The following is a 21,736-nucleotide window of genomic DNA, read 5'->3' on the forward strand; positions in this document are numbered from 1 at the left end:
AGAGATTTGTTAATTATCAAGTATTAATTATTCCTTAATAATATTGTAGTTTCTCTGACTCGATCATTGTATGTTTCTACAGCACTGGTGATTATAGGTGATAACAGAACAACAAAAGAAGAAGAGACAAAATCGTTCAGGCACCTGAATTCACAGATGCTTTGATCCATATCCCAAGTGCAAAGCAGTGGAGCATCCTTCTAGTTCAATTTCCCTTCCCTGATTTTTGCTAAATTTCTAAAAGAATGGATTATTAAGTGTATTTTCATGCCTGGTCAAATTAAAAATGTTACTTTTAAGTAACATTCTGTAAATCTGGAGAAAATACACATTCGGTCATATCCAAAAATCTGAATATTGTGCCTCCATAACACTGAGCCAGTCTTATCTACTCAAATTTAGGAAAAAAAGAACTCCCAGGTAGTTAATCAAAAATGTATGTAGCATAAAGCCTGAATAGGAAATTGTATGCTAGATGACAACTCAGATAATCCCAGCAAGCTTTATACAATTTTTTAAAGCACTGGCTTTAAAAAATTACTGCCTGAGAACAGTGTTAAGTGTGCCACAGGAATCCTAAGGATAATAAGAACTTGATTTACATATATTTCTGTGTCTGTCTCTATACATCTCTATTCCCCTTCAAAAACTTATTTACCTCTTAGTGAGCAAAGAAACCCAAGCCACGGTACCTTGTCATTCTGCTCAGCAAGTAATACCACTGCCATTTGTTCCATCACCACTAACAACCCTAAGAGATTCAAATCTCTGATACTAGACACATGACTACATCACTAACTTCAGCAGCAAGGTGTTGGGATTTGTTTCCTCAGATAGTCAACAACTGCACACAAACACAATCTAGTTGTGTTTAAGAAACAGGTTTTCCCTGCAAGAAGTCTTGCAACTCATCAACAAAGATGAGCAGAGGTGGCACAAGGGACTACAGGTAAACAAACTCAAATACCTAAGAGAACTTTTCTTTGATAAGTGAAATTTTTCCCTCTATTCCCTACAACATGAATAAGTTTTTCAACTATGTTACCTTAAAATGGAGATCATAATAAAATTTAAATATGCTGATTTAGTTTGCTAATTAAAACCCTGACTATCAAATAATGAACCTGAGCTTTAAACCTATTAATGATAATGACCATTTTATCATCCTTTATCTCCTTCAATAGAATGAGCATGATAAACATTTCTGCACCTCAGTGACTAAGATGATTTTACCAATTAATGCTGCATACTGAGGGTGAATTCCAGGCATATGACTAGCGTTCATTCATTCCACCTGCAAACATCGACATAATAAAAACTGGGTAGAGAACAGTTTCCCTAAAGCCTAACATTAAAAAAAAAAAATAAAAAATCTGCAGCATGCACTCATCGGCCTCTATCCAATGTTTTCTGAAGGTGTAATTTTCTTTTTTGCTAATCAAAGGACAAAAATAAAGGCATGTTGCTACATTTATCAGCTGCAAAAGAGGACAATGACAACAAAGGCTGATTTTCAGTGAAACAAGCTTCCTAGAGTTTAAGCCAGAGAAACTCCTGATGTTCTTGCTGGGAAATACAAAAGTCTTGGTCTGGTTCTCTTTGCAGTTTGTTTCTCTCCCTCGCTCTGATAAGCAGCTTGACTTCTGGACACAAATCTCTCCCATCTTCACTATGGTACAAAAATATTTGCCGTAAGAAAAAGGATGAAAAATTGGTCATTATCATTAACATTAATAGGTTTTCAAAATAAAGTTCATTAAGTGATATTCAGGTTTTTTTATTTATCAGTTTAAACTCTGAACAAGTTTCCATAAACTGAAGCAACATGAGGGACACGTTCTTTCTTTTGAGGAATTTTTTTCTGTTAGATTCCTTAATTTCACGTAAAAAGGCCATATTGCTAAAATCTTTCGTGAAAATTTTTGATAATGAAAACGTGTGTCCACTGTTGTTGCATCTACAGTGACCCTACAGCAGCAAACCAGTAAGTACAAACAAGTTGAGCCATCAGAGCAGGATTTCTAGGCTCTGTTCTTGACAGAACTAAAATCACAATTTTATTTCACAAAGGACAGAGGTTTTTAATTTATGAGAACTGATGGCTGCTTGATGCAGATGACAGAATCATAGAATCACAGAATCACTAAGTTCAAGATCGTAAAATCCAATCATATAATAGCACAATTTGGAATTCAGGAAGAATTTACTTTTGCAAATAAATGTTCTAAGTACTACTACAGGGAAAAATTTGTTAAGACTATTAATCAGGTAAAGAAACGAATGGAAAAAGAATCTACTCTACAACTTTGAAAGTCTTATCTCAGCGGATAGCTAGAAAACAAAGGAGGTTTCAATTTAACAAGGGGTATGTTAGAGAAAGAGACTGTCAATATGTGCAGCAGACTGAGAAATGAGCATTTTATAATGTTAGAAAGCAAGATTTATAAAGAGTAGACTACTAATGTCAATGGATTACTAAACCCCTTGCACAAATCAAATATAATGACAAATAGTATATGAGTAAATAAGGCTGCCTTTGCCTACTGATAAGTGCCTCTTTTATAAGGTGGAATTGTATTAGTGATAGTTTAATTCAACATTAATTTTACAGTGGTTTGACAAAAAGGGCATCAGAACATTCTTGGCTCTCCTTGTCCTTCTGAGCAAAGGAGCACAAAAGGAGAGAACCAGAAAAACTAGCATCCAAGCACACACAACCCTATGTAGAGACACCCTGTGAGAGGCACAACTCCTCTTCCCTGTAAGGAGTGCGAAACATATCTGAAAGGGATGTGAAAGAGAAGTCTTTACATGCACTTTCCTTCACATCGACCAGAGAGAGAGTGTTTATCTTCTGCCACAGCACAGCAATAGATGTAATGTGCCCAGGAGTCTTCAACATGAGTTTTAGCTGAGACTGCAGCATTTCAAGTTTGTTGCTGCTTTCCTCCACTGAGCTGCTGGCAGAACAACCCACAGTTGTATTGTGGATTATTGTTGCAGAGAAGTAAATACTACAAGTCTGGTAACCAGGCCAGGCTTGTATAGGGCTTTTCAAGTTCAGATTCCTAGTTGAACTGCCTAAACTTCCAAAGCCAGAAAAATCTGGGATGATGTCCCCCAGAGAATGGCTTGCCTACCAGGAACAATGAAATAAATTTAAACAGAAATGGCTCTTAGTCAAAGATATGAATTTGCACTTTCCTAGGTTTTGGGATATCTTTGTCTTGTTCTTGGAGAGAAATTTCATGGTTCAAATATTTTGTTTGCTTTCCTTCAATACATTCTCTGTTTGTCTTTCTCAATTCTCTCAATTTTAGTATCCATGTTATCTTTCTTTTGCTATTCTATTAAATTACCTGTTCTCCAGTTGAGATTAGAAAATGTTTCTCTATCTACTTCACTTGCTTCCTAGATATAAAAATCCACCCAAAAATCCACCTTTTCCCTTGTCCTTTCTTTGCTCCAAGCCCCCTCAACAGTTTTACTTCACTTAGCCCCTCTTATTCTCTCACCAAATGCCAGGCTTGTTGCCTCATCCTACCCCTACCTTTTCATTCAGTAACTGAAGGAAAGGTAGAGAAAGTGCTGTTGGTGCGTCTGTAAAAAGATCTCTTTTCTGAAAGGGTGGCACAGAAAAATATTTGCTACTTGCATGGCTTCAGTGAAAAATAATGGTTGGTTTAAAGTATTGGGAGGAAAGGGTTGAAGGAATAAATTGAAAAACACACAGCATTTTTGCACATTTTCAGATACACCAATGACACTCATATCACATGATGTTGCCACGTGCACCCATTCTTCACAGCTCAGAAAACTATGGATTAAGTGTCATGATCAGGCACTGCAGCTATCTCTGCAGACACATCAGAGGTAACTTGGTGAATGTATGGAACCATTACCATACACGTAAAGGCTCCCCAGCTTTGAATGGTTAATCTGGGAAAAATAATGCTACTGTACTACATTTTTTCTCTTTAACATAGCTCCAAATGATGAGAGATCACTATGATCTTAGCTCTACAGGGAAGAGTAAGTTTTGCTTTTAAGATGCTGCTTCATATGCACCAAAAGGGACATACCTATTTGAGACTGAGCAACCATAGTAGATTTGCGATCACACAGGGGAGAGAAGGGCAGCCCTAGTTCTGCTTCTTTGTCACCCTAGAGAAAAAAAATTGAGATGAAATTAGAAAAGGACAAGACACACTGCACTTCTATATCTTACTTCACAACCGTAAAAGCCTCTCATTTTACTTTCTTTAATTAAGTTTTGATTTTATTTGCATTTTTTGTTTGTTTATTTTTAACACAAATTGTGGATAATTTGAGTCTTTCAGATAAGGAATTCATAGGCCATGGCTGGCCAGATGCAGATTATTGATTTTTTCCAAAGACAACACCAACAGTTTTCTACAAGCAAGTAACCTGCTTGGTTGTTGTGGGCCAAGCTGTGGGCATTCTCTACCTGGACTTTTCCAAGGCTTTTGATAGAGTTTCCCACTGCCTCCTCCTAAAGACACTGATGCATTACAGTATAGACAAGTGGTCCATGCAGTGGATGGGGAACTGGCTGACAGGTTGGGGCCTGTCAGCAGGTGGTGGTAAATAGCTCCGTTTCAAACTGGCAACCTGTCATAGGCGGGGTACCCTGGCAATCAATACTGGGCCCATAAATGAGGGCACAAGTCCTGTTAGAATTTTCTATGGAACAACAAGCAATAGTATTCTTCCACTGTAGAATAATTCTGCTTTATGTTAGGAGTCTAATACACAATATCAGGGTAAAACTCTCAGAAAAACCATCTCTCAATGCCATGATTTTTCATTATTCCTTAGGCCTCTTAAAAACTCCAGTGGCTAATTCTCTTGGGAGGGAACACCAAACTGCCTTTGTGACTGCTCAGAGAGACACTTGACTGTTTGGGCAGCTCCCTCATGGCTACCTAAAATGCATTAGTAAAACAAATTAATTAAGGTAAGGTGTTTGTTCATAGCCACTGAATATAAAAAGGCAGTAGTGCTCAATATCATTCACACCTGAATCACAGCATGATTACTTAGTGTAGGAAGACCTGTGACATGTCACATAGCAAAATAGTTGGAAACCAAAAGGGTTGGGCACCTGTTCTGATATAGGTTAAGTCAGGCTTTATCTCTGCAAGACACTTAACAGAAAGGACAGAAAAGAGTCTGCAGGTGAAGAGCATTAAGGAAGAGCATAAGAATATACCTAATCCAAAACCAGACCAGTTCCTTACAACCATAGTCCCCTCTGGCTAGTAGTAGTTCTCAATCTCATGGTTTAGGAATGGTATTCTCTGATTTAGTATGCCCACTAAAAACCTCCAAAGCATGTGCCACATTTTTCATATCTTGTGCTGTCCTGACTGGTCCAAAGGCTACTGCATGAACAATCTCCTGTTTAATTTGCTCAAAAGCTCCACTCGAAATTGTTCTCCTTCTGGGTCACCTGATACAGAGGTCTCACAATCTGACTGTAATCTGGAATATGCATCTTCCCCACAGTACCTAGGAAAGCTTGTGTTTCCTTTTGGCTGGTTGGTGAGGACATAGCTGCTCTTTTGTTGACTACGTGTGGCAGTTTGAGCCACATTAGAAATCTAAAAATCCAATTTCCAGGCTTCCCCCCACCCCTTCCCACAATTTATCCTAACACCAGAGAGAAACTTTTAGGCCAGAGGCTTCTATAGGGGAAGGGGAAAGTATATACATTTATTTACATGAATAAATATACTGTACAAACTAAAAGCAGCTATATATATATATATATATATATATATATATAACATTTCTGTCAGTCTTTTTAAGCTCCTCCCTTTAACTTTAGTCCAGGAAGAGCCTTTTCAGGCTGCTGGGTAACGCAATTTCTCTCGTGGGAGTGTTCTGGGCTCGAATGCTCCCCCCTCACCAAGCTCCAGCTGTTTGTTGCAGTCTTTCTCCTCGTGAAGTCCAAGAAGATAGCTTTGAGTCCTTTCTCTTCGATCTGCTATGTGATCTCTCCCTCTCGGTCTCATACCTTGGATTTTTAGGCTGCTGCAGTGTAGTTCAGCTTACCAAGCGTCCTCCGAGTCAGTTTTCGGCTGCCCCCGGTCAGCTTCGGCAGGGCAACTCCTGAGCTCTTGGCCCGTCTCCAATTTCATCTGGGATTCTTCTCTCAAGCACCGGGCCTACCTCCTCCAGCCCATCTCTTGGCTCAGCTTCAATGCTGAGCCTCTCCTCCACTTACAGTGGAGGGAAAGAAAAAAGCCCCCCTCCACAGCTTAACTGCAGAAAAGGAGGGGGAAGAGAGGGCTTGGCTGCAAAAGCCTGCCTCCTTTCTCTTACCTCAGGTGCTGCGAATTCCTTCCTTCACAGCACACACTCTAAATTGTGCCTCTTAACTGTGGCATAGACAGAGTTGGGGGCCGCAGGGCTCCCCCTCTCCCCTCGAAGGGGGAGGAAGGAGCCCAGCCACCCCCTGGCCTTCTACACCTACACGCAGCAGACACCAACAGCAGAACTGCCAAACAGCTTCTGGTGCTGTGTACATATGATTTTGAGCAGAAGCGAACAACATGGATGGTGATTGGCTCTCCAGGGAACACTGCCCTGGCACCCAATCACCTCTGAGCCCCCAAACTCTCAAGGGGGGGGCCAACTTCAAACCATGACACCACGTCCACTGGAATCTGACAACATCCATCTTGTCATTTGACTACTAAAATCTGAATTTCCTGGGCAGGTCCCTTGACCTTACTTTGCTTTATGGTAAAACCTGCCTTGAGGAGGATTTGGATTATCTTCTCCCCTTTCACAAAAACTGCCTCTGCTGTGTTGCCTCACATGATGATGTCATCAATGTACTGGAAGTGTTCTGGAGCCTCACCCTTTTCCAGTGCAGTCTGGATCAGTCCATGGCAAAGAGTGGGGCTGTGTTTCCCCACCCCTGGGGCAGTCAGTTCAAGTGTAGTGGATGCCCCCCCAGGTGAAAGCAAACTCTGCCCTGCACTCTGCTGCTAAATGAATGGAGAAAAGGCATTAGCAATGTCAATGGTGGCACCGCTTTGTTGCCTTGGACTCCAGTTTGTACTGAAGTTAGAGCACAGCGGCACTCAGTGGTGGTGTGACTTCGTTCACGCCACGATAGTCCACTGTCAGTCTCCACTTTTCACTGGACTTACGCATTGGCCACACAGGACTATTAAAGTGTGAGCAAGTCTTGCTGACCACTCCCTGGCTTTCTAGTTCACAAATCATCCCATGGATGGGATTCATGGAGTCATGGTTTGCATGGTATTGTTGACAGTGCACTGTTGTGGTAGCAGTACTTATTGTTCTTCGACCTTCAGCCAATCCCATAACAAAAGGGTCCTCTGAGAGACCAGGCGAGGTATTCAGCTGTCTAATTTCCTCTGTCTCCACAACAGCTATCCCAAAAGCCCAGTGATGCCCTTTTGGGTTCTTGAAATACCCTCTCCTGAGGTAATCTATGCCAAGGATGCACTCTGGGCCAGTCACAACGGGGTGCTTCTGTCATTCCTTCCTAGTCAGGGTCACTTCAGCTTCCAGTAGGCAGCTGTTGGGATCCCCCTGCCACCCCAGAAATAGAGATAGATTCTGCCCCTACATATCTTGATGGCATCAGGGTACAGTGTGCACCAGTGTCAGCTAAAGCCTTATATGTACTCTTATGGGTCTGATGTGTCAGGCCAAGAGATCCACACAGTCCCTTTCCTCCACCTGGCTGGAGGCAGGGCCCCTTTAGTCCTGGTCTTAGTACTCATTGCTCACTTCTTGTAAATATGAACTGGAGGTCCCTTCAAGAGGATTAGAAGTAATATCAGCCTGTTGTTCTGCCTGAGGACTTGCCCACTGGAAACTGGAGTGACATTTATCCTTGAAGAATTTCCTGCAGTGGTTGTCCTTTCTTTCAACTCATGTACCCATGCTGCTAGGGCAGAGGTGGGTTTTCTATCCCACTTCCTCATGTCTTCTCCATGGTCAAACAGGAAAAACTACACGTTACGTCATGGTGTTTGCTCTCTCTCCCCAGCCGGGGGTGCTTGCCCAACAGCAGAGACTCTGGTCCATACTGGTGGTGCATGGGACATTTCCTCTTCAGTTTGCTCAAGCCTTCTGAATCTGCCCGCAGTCTTGGACACTCTTTCCACAGCCAAAGCACAGATCAGTAAGGAGGAAAAACAATGATCTTCATATTGCCTGAGTTGGGTAGTCACCTGAAGCACCGTTTGTTCTACTTTCATTGACATAAATGCCAACAATACACAGCAATGGCATGCTCTTTGCAAACTTCTGCCACAGGGATTGCGTACACTGGATGTTGTCTGTATCTATAGGGAACTGCTCATCATTTGAATCCCTACAAACTACCTCCAGCACATCTCTCAGGTACTGGATACCTTGCTTCATGGCATTCCACCTGCTTGGGGGCACTACTAGATCATCCTTGAGAGAATACCTTTCCCTTACACTGGACAGGAGTTGTCTCCAGAGGCTGAGACTCTGTCCTCTTCCCAGTCCGCTTGCCAACGCCCCCATCCCAGGACAGGGATCCCAGCTGCTTGGCTTCACTACCATCTAGTTTCATATTTGGGGCTGTAATATCCCAGCATCGGAGCAGCCAGGTCACCAGGGGCTCATCCAACTGGTGGCTCAAATCTTTCTGCATATCTTGCAGCTCACCCAGGGATAGGGATGCAGTGATTATCTCTGGCCCTGCCTCTTCCTTCTGTTCTGAGAGCACTGCTTCCTCTTCATCCCTCACTATGTGAACTGATTTTGCCTTGGATTTCTTCTTCTGCTACTGGCACAAGTTGTTTCTGTGGTTCAGCTGCAGTTTGAGTGACCACAGTGCCTGTTGGTCTGCTTTTCTTCTCTTCCCCCTGAGGGTGCTGTCTAGTAATGAGCAGTGTTCAACAAAAAGTAGCCAGGGCCCAGCACTTGCATAAGTTCACACCTCTCTGGAGCTGCCACATCAGTCTTCTTTCAAATAATCTGCCACTTAATCAGGGTCCTGCAGTTGTTCAGCAGTGAACTTCCAAACCATTGGAGCAGAACAGTCCCTCAAAAGCTGGCCCATTTTCTCCCACATTCTATGCCACTCATGATTATTCACCCTGGGCAGATCTCTCAGTAACTTCATGGTGTGGTGGACTGCACTGAGGAAACCTGGCAGACTTAGTAATAAGAATATGATTTCCTCAACATCCAAAGGGAATTCAAAATTCTCAAAAGTTGTTGTAACAGGTCTGAAGGAGGAATATGGGGTGAAAAGCTGGGAAAAATCATCCTCCCCTGTTCCCCCCACAGATGAGGTATGATTATTAAAGGACTCCCAAAGGCAGCTCCTGGGGTAAGGGCAGGAGAACAACACTGAATACACATCCCTAAGGACCCTCATTGTCCTTGATATTATCATATTATAAGCTGATATCACACAGTACAGCAACAAACAGTGAACAGACCAAGCAACATTGTGACCAGTGGCTACACACCTAATACAACAAATGTTTTGATTGAATTTCTTCCAACCCATTGTGGTCAGATCTGTTTTTATCTCAAAACTTCGAGCCTCACATTGGGTGCCGAACTAGGCTGTTGTGCTTTAGGAATTGTATTCTCCAATTTAGTGTTCCCACCAAAAACCTCCAAATCGTGTGCCACTCTCTCCTCCCGTCCCTTCCTGCAGCAGGCTGGAGAGGAGAACTGGAGGTACAGAAGGTCAAGATCGTAGGTTGAGATAAAAACAGCAGCGAGATAAGAAAATGAACAGTAACACCAATAATACTAATAATGAAAGCGTAAAAGAGACAGGCGAATGATTCACATGCAAATGCTCACTGCAGAGCCCAACCCAACCCTCACCACGCTATCCTGACCTGGAAGAAAGCCCTTATACCCTTTACCCTCATCCCCGGAAAATGACATGAGATGGTATAGAATAACCTCGGTGTCCTAGCCATGTCCCCTCCTGGCTACTGCAAAAATTAACCATTACAACTTGAGAGAAGCATTCTTCTGCTGTGAGGTAGGGATGTACTTATTGATCTAGTACTAAATAACTTCAATGAACACAAGTTCATGCTTCGTGACAAGCTTAATGTATCTGAATTTGGAACTAGAATACAAGTTTTATACATAGCTTCATCTAAGTGTGGAGGCATTCATCATTCAAAGCTAAACTAAGATTTGTTAGTTGAAATTAAATTATTCTTATAAAAATATAAAATAATAATTTTGCCTTCTTTATATGTGTAAAACAGATCAAAACTTGGACTTTTTGTGGTCTCGCACCTGCCTAATCTTAATTCCATCACAAGTCTTTAAGGGACTCAGCAGTTGTGTATTTTAACACATTTAGAATAATTTTGAGCTAGAAAAGTATAAACATGCACATTTTTTTCCCTTATATGCATGTTAAAACCATCCTACTTGCATGAGGCTCCAGTGTGGCAACACAAGAGATAGCTGCGGGTATGATCTACCTCTAAAGACATTCATGGTTTGAAAAACAAATAAAGAGATTCATTTCAAAGCAAATTCTTGCAATGTCCTCTTTAAAAAAGGATTCCTGCAGTGTCTTTAAAAACAAACGTAATTTTAAAAAATTGTCAGAACTTTTTAAAAATTGTCATATATTTTTCCCTTTTGCATTCAGATTTACTATATAACATGAAGTTATAGAACTATGGAGGGAAAATGAGCACTCAATTTTCTGCTTAGGTTACTAATTCATATTAGTGAAAAGTATCCTAAGCACTCCTTAAGAGCTCTCTCTTTACTTCTTTTTTTTTTTAAGGTAGGTCTTTAAATGTTTTTATTAATCACTTGAGGATCTTTTAACAATTACACAGAGCTCAATGATTTGTTTAGATTTGTGGGTCTGTCAACAGATGGCCCACTATGAGCTATAATCTTGACCAGTTCACTTCACCTAAAGTAAGGGAAAAATAAGCCTTTTTCATATCCACCCCAACAATGAAAGTACAGTTCTTTAAAGTACAGCTAGCCAAATCTGTTTTTATGGTTCTAGAGCTGAGTGACACATATTCTATATTTTCCTAATCTGAAAGATATATTAGCTTCCCAAATTAGAATTTCTTCTAGGTAGAAAACGTTTACATCTATAGACAGTGTATCAGAAAATTAACTTTCTAAAAGGCATAATGGCCAGTGTTACTGGTGCCAGAGGAGAAAGCTTCATAGCATTTAGGAGGTCCTTACATATATCAGAGAAAAGGAAAATATCTGTGTCCATATTTTCCTACTTCTTTGCCCAATCCTACACACTCCCTCTCAGCTGCAGAAATATGAAGGAATGGCCCTGGCTTTACCTGTCTGAAGAACTCCTCTAGCAAAGACATTGTCCAGCGATGGTGGAGATCCCAAGCCTTGGCTGGATGACTGATATCTGCTGTATGTAACAACAGTGATAAGGCTTTCGGCTTGTCAATTCTGAAAACCCAAAAGATTAAACAAATTAATTGTCTACTCCTGCAGGGGACAATGACAAAAATGTTACCTTCAGTGAAATAAGGTAATTAGAACCCTTGGCCAGCACATTAATAAAGTGATTTCTCTGCTCATAAAGTCAGACAACTCTGAACGACTGTCTTATTTCTCCAAAATACACCATTCCTGTTTTAAAAGAGACATTAAAAAATACAAAAAGAAATGTTGCTCAGCCTCGTTGAACAACTTTCCAGGCTTGCTTGTCTGCATTAACAGGCTTGAAGAGCTGCTGTGTTTCCCATTTCATCTGGGCTACATTTTAAGCAGCTCAGAAGAGAAGCTAGTCCCTACCATCATACTGTAATGAACAATCAGGATCTCATCTCAGGGGCTCTGATGAGTCTACACAGTAACTGATAAATGTTTCACTGATAGAAAACTAGTGTGAGATCAGAAACCAACCTTGGCATCTGTTTTCACAGAAAAAAGGCTGGTGATTTCTTACAACCATAACCTAAGAGGCTAGCCCAAAAGCTTTCTCGGGATGGGTGGTCTCATTTTTTAATTCCACTTTTTGGCTATCTGAAATAGTTGAAAGAGCTGTAGCTTCTGAGAAGACCAAGTGGCTAGTCGCACTCTGGTCTGCTATAGGTACAAAATTCTTATACAGGTATAATTCTGGGACGCTTTGGACAGACCTTTGTCCAGGGTGAAAAATTGACCATCACTCAGCACTTTGTGCTGTACAGAAAGAATTTTAGGGGGAAGAGCTGTAAACAAAATATCACAGCTCCCAGTGACGTACTGGGAAGAAGAAAAGGCCTTTCCCATACTGCTCCATCTATTATTTTCCAGTTGTTCCCTCAGTGGATTTCAAGTTGTTTTCATCTGTCCTCTGGTTACAAAGCAGGCCCCTTGCAGAGTTGGCAGCTGATAGCATCAGCAGAAGGGCAAAAGCGTAAGTTGTGTTCTGCAGATCTTATAACCTTGTGTCATACTTAATCTGTAGAGATGACTCAATTGAATCATGTCCTTGGTGTTACCCATCAGGAAAATGCCCAGTGAGGCTTTTCCCAACAATGGTGAACATTTCCAAGCTTTGGTCCACCAGTACAGAGTAGAGATGTGTGCCAATGCCTTCCTAAGTGAATTCATTATAAATTCAACATCAGAAAGAAAATTGATGGGGACATCAGAGAAAGTGAGGGTCTCTGGAGAACTGCTTCTGAAGTTAAACACAATGGCAAAGCTCCCACTGAAAATGCAGCCCCACACTGCACTGTGTTGTAAAGTGACTCACCCTTCTGGCTGCTGCAAAGCATTCTTCATAGCTTTGATTTGCTGGAAATGACAGGACATGTCAGTGGCCAACACCATCTCAATCACTAGAGCTCTGAATTCTCTTTTGAATGGCATCACAATGAGAGCAGCAAGGAAAGAGAAGCACAAAACCCAGCATCAGACAAACTCCAGTTTCTTTTGTTGTCTATTTGTAAATTTTTGACAGCAATGCCTTTGTATGTAACTCTTTCTATTATATCTCTTTCAGAGATGGGAAAGAGGATGAAGGATTTTCTATACAAACATAGAAGTGGGAGGGCTGCAAATTAAGCCAAGTGGCTGATCCTTGGTAAGAGAAATCCTAGACGTTTTTTGAAGAGCATATTGGTATAAGTACTGCTTTTTCAATTAAGCACAAACTTCTTAAATTGATTTCTTTTATAGGGCATTCTTAGATGGAAGCCTCAGAATCAGGCGAACTTGACTAAAATTGGTAGATACCTATGCTGAAAGTTTAATCACACTACTAAAAGAAAAACTACTATATATGATGCATATATGAACTGAAGACCTTTGAGAACCTGCACTACTTTCCTGACATTATAAATTCAAACTATTCCTGTATTAAGTTTTGTTAAGAAAACTTGCTGTCCTAGTTTTGGCTGGAATAGAGTCAATTTTCTTCTTAGTAGCTGGTACAGTGCTTTGTTTTGATTTAATATGTGAACAATGTTGGCAACACACTGATGGTTTCATTTTTGCTAAATAGTACTTATTCCAAATCATGGACTTTTGAGTTTCCCATGCTCTGACAGTGAGCAGGTGCACAAGAAGCTGGGAGGGAGCATAGCCAGGACAGCTGAACCAAACATGCCAAAGGGATACTCCTTACCATAGAACGACATGCCCAGTATACAAACTGGAGTCACTAACCACTGCTTGGTGACAGGTTTGGCATCAGTCAGCAGATGGTGAGCAATGCTATTGTGCATCACTCATTTCTCCTGGGTTATTTCTCTCTCATTTTATTACTATTATTATTATTATTAGCAGCAGCAGCATTAGTATTATTATTAATTAACCACAACACTTGTTTAGACTCCAGATGAAATTCTTTTGAAGATGATATGGATGTCCTAAACATTTTTAAATATCAGAACTTTCTGATCTAGACACAACACAAATTTATTTTCTCTTTCTCTCAGTTCAGCTCTCCACAGGTTTAAAGAGGAAGAACAGTCCAAGGTTGGCATATCAGATCAGTTTTTGTAAGATTCAGAAATGGGTCACCATTCATTTAAAATAAAAGCTACCATTCTCCTTTTCATAAATATTTCATGAAGGATGTAGTCTACTTTGATCACATCTCTTTTGCCTCTAGTGGTTGTGCTCAAGTTCTACTCCCAGGCCACCAATGTGTAGAGACCTAAGACTTCTGTGCTTACCCCATCCCATGGATGGCACATAATGTAGCCTCCCCATCTCCAGGAGTTCTGCACACTGATGGCATCAGCTGGCCTCACTCTTACGCCAGTATAACCACCTCCTCCTCCCAACCTCTAAGTACAATCAGTTGCATAGTCAACACTGTTGTTGACTATAAAAATATGTCTTACAGTTATATAAAATATAGATATCTTTTATGTCTTATAGTTACATATACTTACATTAAGCATGTATGTTGACTAACAATATGGTGGCTGAAAAGCAACTAATCTTAATTTTTTTTATTTTTTTTTTTTACCAGTCCTGGTCAGTTCCCAGCAGCACAGACCTCACTGTCAATACAAACAAGGAGAACCCAAATGCATAGAGACACATTTTTACAAGAAAAGGGTGTGATTATTCTGTGGGAACAATTAGCACTGGGAAACAGCAGACTTTTCACTACATCCTCTGGACTGCAACTGCATCATACTGGTCTGCATGGGCTACTCTGTGCATAGCTTATTGCAGAAAGAATACAAAAGCAAAGGACTCAGTCCAGGAAAATGAGGCACTGACTGCAGTTCAAGCATGTACATATGCTTACAAGCACACACATTCTAGTTCCCCTTTCACAGATGCAAATCTGGAATATGCACATTCTCTGAACTCTGCACATACTTAAGAACATTATTTCCTCTGAGACAGAGATGACAAATACTTCAGAGATAGTAAGGATTTTACTACTGAAGAGTTCTTATTTGTTACTTCAAGTAACAGGCATCACAACAGCAGGTGACTTTGAAAAGTGTGGATATAGGGAATGCATGAGAGAAAATCTCAAAAGACATAACACTAGAGGATGATAACTTTGTTCATTTTTTGCTAGGTCAAGATAATGCTGAAATTCATTACAGAGAGAATCACAGATATATGTTTATCCATTTCTTGGTTTCACATCTGAGTCAGATTAGAGCCTGGTACACACAGCTGTTAATTTTTGCTCTGACCATTTTTAGCACTTTGTTTCTGCAATTGTCTTCAAAGTCCACACAACACATTATGGTGCTGCAGTCTGCATGCTGTCTAGCAGCCCTGGCTAGATAGATTCCAGATATTGTTTACAAGTGGTGTTTCCACTGAAGCATCTCTGGACTATATTTAATGATCCTAATAATGCACAAAAGCCTGTTAATGTTGTACGACATACCTTCAGAGGAATCAGTCTTTCATCTGGAAAAACACCTTTCTATTAGAGAAGCACAGTATATAAAAGCAGAGGAAAAGCAAGTCAACTGAAACAGTTTCCACTTCTTTTATTTTAAGAAAATATATTTGACGGTCTCAAAGTAGAATGAGGTAAGAGAAGAGGCTGCACCACTTTCAAATGTCTACACATTGCTGTGAAATTGTGCAAAACTATAGTGCTGGATACTTGGGCTTCATAAATATTGACATATTGTGAAAGGGCACACAAATTCAGCTCTCACTTCATTTCACTTACCAGTGAGATTATAAAGTCGGAGATCCCCCCGGTATTTCTCCTATATCTTGTTCTCCTTCATTCCCTAGTTTTCAAACCCAGCTTTGTAGTCAGGAAGAAGTTCATAAAGATCAAAGTTTAATTCACTCAAATACTAACTGTCCCAAGTAATTTCTTAAATAACTTGACTCCAGAAAAGTTGTCCAATTCTTTAAAAAATAGGTAACTTAAAACTGTACCCAAGAAAAGAAGAAATCCTGCAAGCTGATGAGAAAGGAAGGAGCATTATACCCCTATAATCCACCCACTGTCCTTCTTCCATTATTTGAGGAGGAAAAAGGGTTCCATTTCCTCACCATCAGAATGTACATATTGCACCTGTTCTTACTGACTACACCCCGCAGTGCATTTTCATTAACTAATGGTCCTAAAAACAACAAGTGACCAGTTTAGGATCTCATGGGAGGTTTTGAGTAGGCAGTTGTATTAGCTGCAAAATCTGACCTAAATCCTTTTTATTTCAGGCACAATCAGGAGCAACTGACACAACTTCCATCAGAATCGGGCAGTCTGAATCAGCTCTTGAGACAGATAGGGCCTGACTCCTTCCAAATCTGCCTCTGATAAACAGCAGTGTTTACTGCTCTAATTTAAGCGTGACTGCAATTCACAGGTGCAGTCTACATGCAACACAGGAGACTCAGGACATATTTACAGGAGGCACTGGAGCACGCGACTCCTCAGGGAAGAGCATCCAGGTCTGGCTTCAGAATTGCAAGCAACAGCTGCGTGGCAATCAAGGAACTGCAGAAAGGCAGATCATATGCACAAAAGGTTACTCCCAAGCGTGAGCAAACTAAACAGTTGATGAAACTGGCCTAAAAGACACAGCAAGAGCTGTACTATGCCCTATTAGCTTGCACCTCTCTGTCCTATGCTCTATCACACAGTACAAACTGGTGGCAGTATTTCTTCAGGTTTCTTACCTAGCTGAGATAATTCAAAGTATAATTCATTACACTTATTATCTGAGAAAACAAGAGCCATGATCTGGAGATGCTGATCTCTGCCAACTCTTTAGAGCAAACCAGCTCAGCTGGTTTATATAGAAACCTACAGATAGCTGAAGTGTGATAACAATGACAGGAACTGATAAAAGGCTTAAACAAAAATACTTAGTGCACCATACAACATCTCCTGAACTGAACTATTTTGATAATTTTGTCCAGTTGAAGCCTCAGCACTTTATTATAAAAGAAATTAATAGGAAAACACTGCATTAAAGGAAATATCATCATTGGCTGGTTCTCACTAAAGGTATAACACTCAGAATATTCACATGTCCATCCCCAATCCAAAGGAACAAAAATTTACAAGGAAAGGGCATGATTATGCAACCATGCACACGCTTATACTTACAAAAGAAGAGTATGACCAAAGTTGTTTTCAGTCAAAAAAAATTCATGGTTTCTCACCACAATCTTGAAATTAATAACAGTGATTAATAACAAAGAGGGCTCAGAATTATTTGAGGGACAAAATGCCAAGCAGCTTTACTGGCAAATTAGTATTGAATTAAAGGTTACTTCCCAAAGTTGTCCTCCCATACAAAGCTAAGCAACCAAAGATTTTCCAGACACCTTTTTATTCCTGTACTTGGCAGTAAAGAGCTCTGTTTTAATAAACTGCATCAAAGTTATTAGCAATTAAACAGAGTGCCAGAAAAGATATCTATAGCAGTATCTTGGAAGGCATTTGTTCACTTTGCAGTTTATTTTCTTAGCTCACTGTGATCTGGTTTTTGTTATAGTTTCTTCATTAACTTGTTGATAACTTGCACAAATGGGATTAATGAAATGAGGCAACTCAAGTGATTTTCAAATACTTAAAGAGCACCAGAGGTTTTTTTAAAATGGAGAGGGAAAAAAAGTAGTTTAAGTACCAGTAAGACTTCAACTCTTTTTCTTGATGGTAACACAAAAGTTCTCTTCCATTCTCATCCGCTTTCCTTACAGAACCCGTGGCCATTTATTTTCCAACAGTGAAATGTTATCTCCAATTTTCTGCATATCTTTCCTAAAAATACACTCCCTAACTAGATGACTGAATTCCATAAAGGTTATAAAATCCACATAGACATCTGGGATTGCAAAATCCACTGATCATCAGATTTTCTCTTACTAGTAATGCGAAAAAAGGTGTCAGAGTTCAGCTCAGAAAGGCACTTTAGAATTTACTTTCCAAAAAACATTACCAGGGCCTTTTACTGAGAGAGATTTATCAGATCTGTCTGCAAAAGTGAAGTTTAATTTGGCCATATTTTATTAGTTTTCCAAAGCATTCTTCAGTACTGAGTGTCCTATTTTTGAGTGCATGAATGGAAAACTCTAGGCTTTTTTGTTTTTTTTCCCAACACCTCAGATTCTGCTGAGTCAGTTGATGTTTACAAGTGCTTCCCAAATGTTTGCCTATGGGAACTGTATGAAATACTGGCAGTCAAAAGCAAAAGCATGCAAAAATCACAATGTTTTTTAATTAGAGCCCTTCCAGTCAATGGTTTTTATTCTGCAGCTTGATCGGCAGCTATAAAATAAAAAAGCCCTACTTGAGAGAGAACAAATAAGCAATCTAAATCACTCAATATTTTTCCTCAGGCACTTACAGCATTTCTTAAAGAGATAGGTTAATACTTGAAACTTTGGGTCTAAGCACATTGCATCAACAGGACACACATGTTGGCACTATAGAATCAATGAGAAATATCTGAAGCTGGCTTTGATTCAATCAACAACAGTTTAAAGCCTGAAAGCAGACCATTTCCCTAAAGGCAGAATCTATGCAATCAATTACCTGTTCCACTGTAAACAGTGGCTATTCCCTGCAGACAGTGGCTCTAAGGCTGATGTTTCTAGTCAGTTAGTTTCTTTATGTTTCCCCACCAACATAAAAGATATTGACTGATATTTGACTAGGCATTGCCAGCTGTAGCTAAAAAAGATTTTTAACATCTCGGTGCAGGTATTTTTTTTTCTGTTCCTCTTTACTGCCCACTATGAGACTATTCTCCATATTGGGGGATAGAATTTTCAGGCCACTACTTCACAACACTCACAATTGACTGAAATTAGCCATCTAAGTTCCTGAGTGTTATTCTTGGTGTTTAGCTATAGGATCACATCACTGTCCACAAGTTAAACAGGAAATTCAGGCTAAACAGAGCCTTCACTGACCATTTTACTAGAAGCCAGGCCCCAGAGAAGGGCTCATTTCCCCACATTTACATTAAAATAAGATTAAATGATTACTCAACACTGTGTCACATTTAAGCATATGCAGAAGGCACTGTGTGTTACATAGGGTCCCACAAGTTGCTTCCCCCTCCTTGAAAAAGACCACGGAGCAGGATTCCCTCTGTCTAGCACACTGGGCTATTTTTCAAGTACCACACCTTGAAGTTCAAAAGATCCCATAAAAACAGAAAACTGTTATCAGTTTGAATTGTCTGGTGTTGGAAAGGAAATCATGGGCTGATTTTGGCACATAAGTCATATATTTCTTGAGGTTTATTTTAAATTACAGCTTCTTACATCACCTTGACACATACAGTAGACTGATCTATACTCCAAGGACTGGATTATTTCATTCTTTAAGTCCCATTTATAATTTCCAGGCAGGAAGTGTCAAAGTAGATAAAGGTTATGTTTAGGCTTTAGGAGGAACAAACAGTAGGCTAGCTCTACACTCACTTAACAATGGATGTGTACAAAGAGTGTCTCTGTGATACGTAGAAATTAGATGGGAGTCAATTTCTGTATTATAATGCATCATCAAAAAGTCTAGCTTCAGTATCAGAGGTGAGAACTGAAAGCAGAAATAAGCAAGACAAACACCTTTTAAAGTTCTTTACCTTGTAGCATAGAAATATTAACATGTAATATACAATAATGCATATCGCTACTCAAACAAGGTAATAGCAGTCTATGGTGATGCTGCAATATTCCTAGGCAGCCACCATGTTAATTTTTACCTCCAATCATCCTTTGAGAGATTAGATAAAATATTCATCTCTTCATCATCTTGCAAAAGACGATACGCCGCACTAACATGGTGATTTTCAAGCACAGACCGGTCATTATATAGAATGGCTGAGTCTGACCTAGCATTTAAAAGAAAACATAGGAAATGTTGTTTCTTCCCTGTCTACAGTTTTCCTTTGATCAGCTGCAGCAATTAAGTCTACAGAACAGATATACACATTTTAAGAACATTTGTACTACTTTGTTAATTGCTGTTATTCAGTAAAAGAAATGTAAAGATCAAAACTCGCTGCAAAATCTGTTTCACCAGCTGACATTCAATAGTTGCTTTGTTACATACTTGAAATCAAGTGCTGAAAGCTGTGAGAGATACGTAAATTGGAATTTGAACCATGAGGCTTTTTTCCAGTTCTTCTGTATGTTGCTCTGATATTAAAGCCTGACTGTACCCAAGCAAGCAGTTGCAAGATGTGACCCAATATTGTGTCCAGAACAGCAAACTGGCTGAAGGCAAGACATAACTGAATTGCATTCTGACATCCGTGTGCTAAACTATGTTGTCCGGAAAGGCAATTGCCAGTGGGACAGAGTAAGAGCAAAGGTACTTCATGCCTTACTTTAAGCCCCAGGGCAGAGATCTGTGATACATGAATAGCTAAACTGGCCTGAAGACAAAGAAGTTAATGGCAACAGAGGATGAGTATGATTTGTTACAGTTCCCACTCAGACCTGCTTCTCAGTGAACAGTGTATATTTTTCTCCTCTGACACCTTACACCCTCTGATGTTCACTGTTACAGAAATTAAATTACAACTGTCCTTCCTTTAATCCTTTTATAAGTATTGGGAAATACAGTAGATCTCTAATTCTTGCATGGATGAAGCTGTAACCAGTGGAGTGCAGTCTGGCCTAGAATAGAGACATAAACTTTTTTCTACATTCCTAAACTTTCCTGCACATATGTGTGCTTATCTTAGCAACCACTGTTGATGCACAGCATGATTCAGCTAACACACTAAAGACATCTAATTTAGGGTAAGATACAACGCACCTTAGAAGTACCAAAGTGTACAGGGTCATTTGAGGACATCTAGACATTTTGTCATTGCTACCAGTACACTCCTATTGTCAAAATAATACACAGATATTAGATGTCCAGTTATCACTGCAAGTAAAGATTTCATAATCTTTGCACACTTCTGAATTTTGCTGCCGCCTTCATCTTCTTCTTTCTTCCACCAACCCAAAAGCCTTATAAAATACACCGGTCCACTCTAGTTTGTGATCAGTTAATTACGGTCTAGTAATTTACAAACCTTTTAAAAAATATTTCCCTGATCAGGTAATGGTCATCATAAGCCATTGCTGCAGGTGTGGTTTTCCACTCAAGTGAAAATAATTTGTGTAGTGTTCACTGACAAATACAACAAGTGTTGTTGAATGCCTGATTTATGCAGTTAATGTTTGATTCTTCAAATTCAACAGGGAGAAAAAAATTGTCAAATTACAGTATCTCCTTCAAAACTATAATACATTAAAATACATTACTCTGTACAGCACTTTGTCTTTGGCACCCTTACACAAAAATATTTTGGGACCTTTCTTTTTCCTGATCATTTATGTGAAACAATGCTCAGAAAGCTAAAATACATGCATTCCATTGTAAATGGCTGAGCAAGAGAAAATCGAATGCAACCTAAGGAAGTGAACTTTTCTCCTGTATCACTTGAAAACGGAAGTTCCGGCACTTTTCTAGGTGTGCTGTTATTCACCACAGGTTTCCTCCTCCATGTCTCAACCCTTCATCATGATTTACAGTGGCCTCACCGTGTCTGGATGTGAAAGTTGTTAGTGGTTCCAGTGTGTTCATAGTCATGTATGGCAGCTGCAAAGATCATAGCGAAGATCTCCAGCTCTGTCAGCCAGTGCTGAAAAGAGATTACAGAGGAATCAGGTAAGTTGTCATTTTCTCAGGCATTAAGGTTTTTGGTTTTTAAGGCAAGTTATCTCCTGTTGACAGTCAATGTTGCACATC

General features: G+C 39.9%; 1 protein-coding gene across 10 annotated transcripts in view; it reads right to left on the minus strand.

Moving 5' to 3' along the window:
* PDE1C (phosphodiesterase 1C) overlaps positions 1–21,736 on the minus strand; it is a 196,611-nt gene that overhangs the window by 45,670 nt on the left and 129,205 nt on the right. For all 10 annotated transcript variants that reach the window (XM_027655952.1, XM_027655951.1, XM_027655958.1 and 7 more), the window contains 5 exons: positions 21,529–21,629; positions 19,692–19,820; positions 12,776–12,877; positions 11,358–11,478; positions 4,083–4,164 (listed from right to left, as the gene is read on the minus strand). In XM_027655952.1, the coding sequence (XP_027511753.1) occupies positions 4,083–4,164; positions 11,358–11,478; positions 12,776–12,877; positions 19,692–19,820; positions 21,529–21,629 (535 nt within the window). The remainder of the gene's footprint in view (positions 1–4,082; positions 4,165–11,357; positions 11,479–12,775; positions 12,878–19,691; positions 19,821–21,528; positions 21,630–21,736) is intronic.

The sequence above is a fragment of the Corapipo altera genome, unplaced genomic scaffold (assembly GCF_003945725.1).
Source record: "Corapipo altera isolate COAL_440 unplaced genomic scaffold, ASM394572v1 59, whole genome shotgun sequence".
Taxonomy (NCBI): Eukaryota; Metazoa; Chordata; class Aves; order Passeriformes; family Pipridae; genus Corapipo; species Corapipo altera.